The sequence below is a fragment of the Heterocephalus glaber genome, unplaced genomic scaffold, assembly GCF_053883595.1.
Source record: "Heterocephalus glaber isolate CG9 unplaced genomic scaffold, H.glaber_assembly_v1.0 deba00001561, whole genome shotgun sequence".
Lineage (NCBI taxonomy): Eukaryota > Metazoa > Chordata > Mammalia > Rodentia > Bathyergidae > Heterocephalus > Heterocephalus glaber.
Window position 1 is genome coordinate 10,179,288 of NW_028258349.1, and position 6,785 is coordinate 10,186,072.

Consider the following 6,785-nt stretch of genomic DNA (forward strand, 5'->3'; position numbering starts at 1 on the left):
GTAGGAAAATGGTACCTGCAGAGGTAAGGGGCCAGCACTAGGTTCTGGGTGATTTGATGACCTAGCTCTGTCTGGGAGGGAACTCGGTCCTTTTTGAAGTCTGAGCCTTCTATTCAAGGGCACACAGCAGATAAACTTTCATTTCAGATTGGGTCTTCCATTAGGCTTTTTTGTTACTATAATGAAATATCAGAGCCAGTCTGCTTTATAATGTAAAGAGGTTTATTTTGGCTCATGGTTCTGGAGGTACAAGATCCAAACAACACAGCTCATGCTCTGGCCAGGGCCTCCCATTGACTGTGTCACCTCATTGAATATGGCCTTCCTGCTGGCAATCTTGAAGTGGCAGCCCAGGGGATCACATGGCAAGGGACAGAGTGCATCCTATCCAGCTGTGTCTCTCCTTGTAATCCACAAAATTCAGTCATGGAGTCTCCATCCTAACGACCTATTCCAAATGGGCCACCTCTAAACACCATAAAGTTTCCATCATTTAATACTTTAGTGGAAGACTTTGGGGATTAAATGCCTGCATCACTTTAGTGGAAGGGGTAGACACTGGGTGGGCATATAGGAGGATCCCTAAGGGCTGGGTCCTGAATAGCCACAGTAGGGAGTAGGCACCAACTTCCCCATCCCAGTAATCACCGAGTTGAGAGGTGTGGGAAGACTTCGGAGGGAGGAAGGGGGGCGGTGGGGCGGGGCCAGGTCCCTGGAAACTGGCAGTGCTGGGCGGGCATAGGGCCTATTGCCCCAGACTCCTGGGTCCTCTGGGAGGGGAGAACCAAAACGCTGGTGGTCTGAGGACCATGGGGACGAAGATCCAGGCTCCTGGGTTCTTTGAGAGGAGATACAGGTCTGGATGCCCGGGTCTCTGCGGTGGAGAGGCCAAGCTGAAATGTGGGTGCACACTTAGGCTCCCCAACGGGGCTAGCCAGTGTCGGTGGGAAAGACGCAGACAAGGAAGCGTGACAAAGTTTGGCAGGATATTTTATTGGGTCTCTGCTCCCTGCAGGACCCCCGAACAGTCCGAAAAGGCCAAACCAGGCACGCGGCCCCCGAAGCGGTAGGTATACTTTCGCCCACCGCTCTTCTGCACGATGTCGCGGCGGTAGTAGTAACGCAGGCCTCGGCTCAGCTTCTCGTAATTCATGCCCGGCTTCCTCTTGCGCTCGCCCCACAGCCGCGCCACCTAGGACCGAGGCCCGGCTGGGTCAGAGAGGACGAGAGGGGAGGGGCTGTGCCGCGATGGGCGGGGCCGGATCCAGCGGTCCTTAGGACTGGTGTCTCGCACCGCCCAGCCCGGATGAGATGGGGATGTTTGACTCTGGGGCGGGGACTCGGCTCCGGTGGACCCTAGAGAGGGCGAGGCTGGGGGAGGGGCCAAGGGTAGGCCACACAAAGGGCGGGGCTAGGTCGCCCCGGGGCGTCTCGTCTATGGCGGGACTGGAGGGACAAGGGAGCTGTCCCACCTCTTTGGGGTCACATAGCTGGAACTCGCGGCTGTTGCCTGTCCAGCGGATGCAGCTGCTACGCGCCCCGTCGCGGAGTAGCTCCAGGAGAAACTGCCACAGCTGAATGGGACCTGCCAGGTGGAAGCAGGTGAATACCCAGGTTGCCCAGGCCCAGGCGTGGCCGCTCCGACGACGTAGGAGTCGGGGCTCCCTCATCTCTAAGGATCAAGCCTCCAGGTCCTGCCAACTTTGGATCCAGGAATCCAGAACTCTTCAGACCACTTGGGGAATCCACGAGTTTGGGGTCCTAAAAGTCAGCCTTAGCCGGGCTTAGTAGCGCCTATAATTCCTGTATTCTGGGTGACTTGAGGCAGGAGGATGGCAAGTTTGAGTCGAGTTTGGGTAATTTAGTGACTTGCGAGACCCTGTCTCAAAAGTTAAAAATAAAAATGGGCTGGGCCAGGGATTTAGCTCAGTGGTTTCGCCGCCTGCTGTGCAAGCGCAAGGACCCGACTTCGATCCCCGGTACCAAAGAAAATAAAAAATAAAAAATAAATGTGCTGCAAATGTAGCTCAGTGCGAAGGCCCTGAGTTCAAATCCCAATACTACAAAAATATTTAAAAGTCAGCTTCAGGGACCCAGGTCACCTAAGTCGCAGATTTTAGGAGTTTGGCCTCCTCACTTCGGAGGAAACCTCACCTCTTTCCTCTCACATAATCCAGGAGCCTGGGTCCACCAGGGTCTTTGGCCTCGCTCCCCTCCCCGCTCCTCCGGTCAGACACCTAAGCCCCGGCCCTCGAGTCGCTTTTCCGGGGCCCGCCCCTTTAGACGCGGAGGCCCCGCCTCATCGCGGGGGCCCCGCCTCATCAAGGGGGCTTCGCTCCCTCGAGAGTCCTCCAGGCTCGCTCACCTCTGTGGTTCGTTTTGGGGTAACGAGTCGAGGTGGCACGGTCCGACGGCTGGTTCTGTTCGGAGGAGGTGGTTAGAGCTGAACTCTGGAACCTGTTCGAAGAGAGGCTGCAATCTGTATGCAGCCCCAGATTCCACATGGTGGTACAGTCCGAAGCCGCAGGCTCGCCCCACGAAATGGTATAGTCCGCGCGGGACTCCCCGTAGAGGCCACTGTCCCAGTAGGTGGCGCCTTTGGGGACGACTGCATAGTCCCAGCTCGCGGTGCTTCTGGCGGCCTGGGTAGGCGACCACGAGGGGGCACAGTTCTGGCCGGCCGCCACTTCGGAGCCAGCGAAGGGGGCGTGGCCCGGGCCGCGGAGGGCGGGCTCCAGGCGCTGGGAGGCGAGGCTGCAAGGGTCCGAGGCGGTGCGCGCCAGGTGTGTCCAGTCTCCGGACCACGCAGGGGCCTGAGGGGTGAGCTCTGGGAGGAAGAATCGAACCCAAGTGAGGGAAGCTCAGATGTCCCGATCCCCGGGCCCTACCGGAGTTCTAGGGGTCTACACTTTCAGTCCCGGGATCTCGGGGCCAGGACCCCCAGATTAGGGGGTCACCTATGCCACCTCTGCTAGCCCCGTCCTTCTGCTTGAGCAATGGGAGACAGGACCCAGGCCTCTCCTGCCACCGCCTCTGTACGCACACTCACCTGCTCCCCATGCATGTTCTGGACGTGGTAACGCGGGGCTCCAGTCTAGCTCCGGGAACCCTGCGAAGGATAGGATTGCAACTGAGTTTAGAAAGGGTGGGAGCCAGGACTCGCAGACCTCAATCGCCCACCCAGTCTGGTTTTTGTCAGGGGTAGGGAGTTATTCACTGAGGACCCTGGGGCCCTCCTCCAACTTCAGGCGTCCCCCTACTCACCCGGGGAGTCTGGGCATACCCCGCTCCTCGCTCAGACTTAGGGGCCCAGCCTCCATCCTCCCCCCAGCACGCAGGGGTCCCACCTTTCCAGCACTGTTCGCCTGTCGCTGCCTCCCCTTGGAGCACCAGTTCAGGGAAATAGAAGCCAAATTCGGTCTCTTCTGCAGGCAGGAAGGATTTTAAGGCCAGGTCAGGGATCAGCAGCGGCCCCCACCCGGGCATCCTCCCTACAGATTCTCAGCCCCAGCCCCTACCCAGGCCTGACAGCTTGTTCCCCGGAGGCACTTCCTGCGGTGGGGTCTCATCGCGGCTCCATGCGTCCATGGGTGCTCGTTTGGAATGACCTGGTAGGGAAAAACCCAAAGGGCCGGCGATGAGCTGGTGACCCTTAGGGACCAGCCCTTGCCTCCCTCAGACTCAGGTGTCCAAGCATCCGCTCCCTCTCCTCAGGAAGCTGGCATCTTGACCTCCAGCCCCTTTTTCTCTCAGACCAGGAATAAGGGACTTCGTTCCTCTTCCTCTTTCAGGCCCCCAGCTCCTTCCTAACCCAGGCGCCCAGGCATCTACCCTGTCCCCACTTCATGGCTCACCTCTGGCGGGTTCCTCTGCCCCTGGCCGGGGGTCTCACCCCATTTCATACCCCGCGCACACCCGCCCCCCGGGGGACCTGGGCAGGGGGGAATTTTCCGAGACGTCAGAGCAGGGGGTCGCAGCCTGGGTCAAGTTGCAGGTCCGGGGGCGGAGCCGAGCCGCGCCCCGCGCCTCAGGGATGCGGCCTGTGGAGCTGCCCTGGTGCAGGAATGGCTTGGGGAACAGCGGGCTGGGCAAGGCGGGGGACAGGGGCCGGGCGCGTTTACGAGGTGATGGGGGTTGGGCAGGGTGGACAGCTTCTCCGCCTTAGGGATTTGATCCTGCGACATGGGAGATGGAGGGAGGAGGGTCTGGGGTCAGCTGGGCTGCGCCAGGCTTATCTACAACAGGAAGCGGGATTTCCGGCCAGATTCCCCCCCCCCCCCCCCCCGTCCCCAGCTTCAGCCTACGTCACAATCAACAGGGTGACCGCGGGAGATCGAAGTGGACTCTGCATTACCCTCCATCCCCTAGGACAAGTTGCAGAGGGTGTTCTTGAGCTGCCGGGAGTAGTGTCAATCATAATAAAATATTAACACCGGCAACACGGACCGTAGCAATAGTAAAATAACAGCTAACATCACAAGAGGAGTTGTCTGTCAATGAGCCATATGCACTAGGTCTTCATTTAATCCTTTTATGAGGTAGAAACCACTCTTTCCCTATTTTATGAAAGGGAATTTGAGGCAGACATCTTTCCATTTCACTTTCCAAAGCCCCATGTATTTCTGAGCTATAATAGTTTGGGACAACTGGGAAATTTTGAGTATGAATTGAATATGAGATATCACGTGGGCCAGGCATGGTGGCACATGCCTATAATCCCAGCACTTGGTAGACTGGAGGCTGGAGGTTAGCGTGAATTCGAGGCCAGCCTGGGCTACATAGTGAGTTCAAGGCCAGCCTGAATTACACTTCGAGAGCCTATCTCAAAAAAAAAAAAAAAAAAAAAAAAAAAAAGAAAGAAAGAAAAAAAAGAAAAAGAAAAAAGAAAAGAGAAAGAAAAATGAGAGATGTCACATGGAGTTATTTTCTTAGATGTGATATGTGATAATGGTATTCTATGAAGTCATTAGTAGGAAATGAACACGGATATTTAGGGATGGTGTTATAATTTTGTGACCTGCTTCAAATGATTCACCAAAAAGCAAAACACATACATGTAAAGGCTCATACACATACTCTTCCAGACATGTACTAAATACTAAAAACTATCTGAAATTTAGTAACTAGTTGTCCCCTACTTTTATGTGCTGAGTCTGGCAGCTCTTAGTCCAAGTAACTTGGCTTCAGATACCGTGCTTGTTCCCATCTCCCTATAGAAATGACATATTTACCATGAAAATAATGTCTTAATACGGACAGTTTCCACATTTACCCAGCTCCCTGCTCGTGAACTATTTGCCATTCTGGAGGGTGGAGGGGAGTGCTGCTCTCTTGACAATTTTACAGAAGGGAAACGACGTCAGGAAGGAGTCCTGTGTGGCTGGGCTTGCACACAGTGTTGAGCACATGGAGCGCTGGGCATCACTGGTCCTTACTGGTCCTTCATCCTCCCACCCTACAGGCCTGAAACGGAGTCCTGGCCTGCTCTGTCCCACCAGGCGTCCTCCCCCTGAAGCTGGCCTTTCCGCTGTTTGTGTGTCTGTCCATGTCTGCCTCGACTCTGGCTGGTGCCTGCAGCTCTGATCCCTATTGTAGCAGGCCTGATGCCAGCAAAACCTTGTCACTCTCCTTTCTGAGTGTTCCTGTCTCTTCCATCTGTCTCTTGGGTTTCTCCTTACTCCCTTCCCACTGCACTGAGAGTCCTTGAGTTTCCCTGTGCCTGTCAGCTCCTGTCCATCTCTGAGCACGTTTCTCCCACTGTCAGGACTCCTGTACACACTTTAACCCTCCTTTCTAAAATCCTCTCTGCTCGAATGGCCCTGTGGCTGTAGTGAGGAGGAGGCCAGGGCTAGGAAGGGCTGGTGATGGGGGAAGGGGGCGCTTGAAGGTCCTATGTGGGGTGGTCCAGGCCAGGGGGCTGAAGGGCACTTCCTGCCAGGGAGGCCCTCAGCCCTCTGACCAGACTGGAAAATGTGACGTCAGAGGGCAGTAAGGGGGGAGACAGGAACAAGAAATCTGACACCTCTCCTGGGTGATCTTTCTCTGCTGAGGCCTCCAATCATCCCCCACCCCACCTGCCCCCCTAATCCAGTGTTCTGATGGCTTTACCTCTGGGAGACCCTCATGCCCTCCCCACACTCCCACCCTGCAACTGCCCTTCTTGGCAGGACCTGCCCCAACCTCCTTCCAGACTTCCAGCACTCGGTGGTGGTCACAGAGCTCTTTCTAAAGTGCAAATCTGTGACACCAGGCCCCTGCTTGCTGCCTGACCTTCATCTCAGCTTCTTTTCTTTGGGCACCTTGCTACATTCAGGGTAAAGCTTAGGCTCTTAGCTGGCCATTCCATGTCCTGCATGGATGCCTATTCGACAGGCAGAGGCTCATCTGGAGCTAGGAAAAGGCCTACAGACACTTGGCCAAGAAACAGGCACTCAGACACTGAGACTCACAAGCACTATCAACTGAGTGGAGAAACTTCGAACAGCCTGAGAGATCAGAGGGGAAGGATGCCAGTCTCACAGTGGATGCTTCTATCAAGAGGCCCTCGCTGACAACACAGGTCGGTGCTGTGGCCTATCGGCCATGGAGCCTATTCTGTCAGGGGACCATGGTCCCTGAGGGAACAGGACCCCAGGAGTCGTCACTGTTGTCCTCGGCACTGCCCAGACATGGGTGAGCGTGCTGAGCTGGTGAAAGCCCACCAGCCTGAGCTCTTGAAGGGCAGGGCCCAGAAGAACCCCTACCTCACTCAGTGCTGAGCACACAGGCTGGGGCCAGGACACAAA

The 6,785-nt window shown here is 56.2% G+C and overlaps 1 protein-coding gene across 1 annotated transcript; it reads right to left on the reverse strand.

Moving 5' to 3' along the window:
- Positions 1–973: 973 nt before the first annotated feature.
- Etv2 (ETS variant transcription factor 2) lies at positions 974–4,039 on the reverse strand. Its single transcript, XM_004858810.3, has 7 exons — positions 3,855–4,039; positions 3,519–3,608; positions 3,348–3,425; positions 3,050–3,109; positions 2,366–2,827; positions 1,473–1,585; positions 974–1,192 (listed from the first exon to the last, which is right to left on the reverse strand). Exons 2-7 carry the CDS (start codon positions 3,586–3,588, stop codon positions 992–994), a joined length of 984 nt encoding a protein of 327 aa, XP_004858867.1. The 5' UTR covers positions 3,589–3,608; positions 3,855–4,039; the 3' UTR covers positions 974–991.
- Between the last annotated feature and the right edge of the window lie 2,746 nt (positions 4,040–6,785).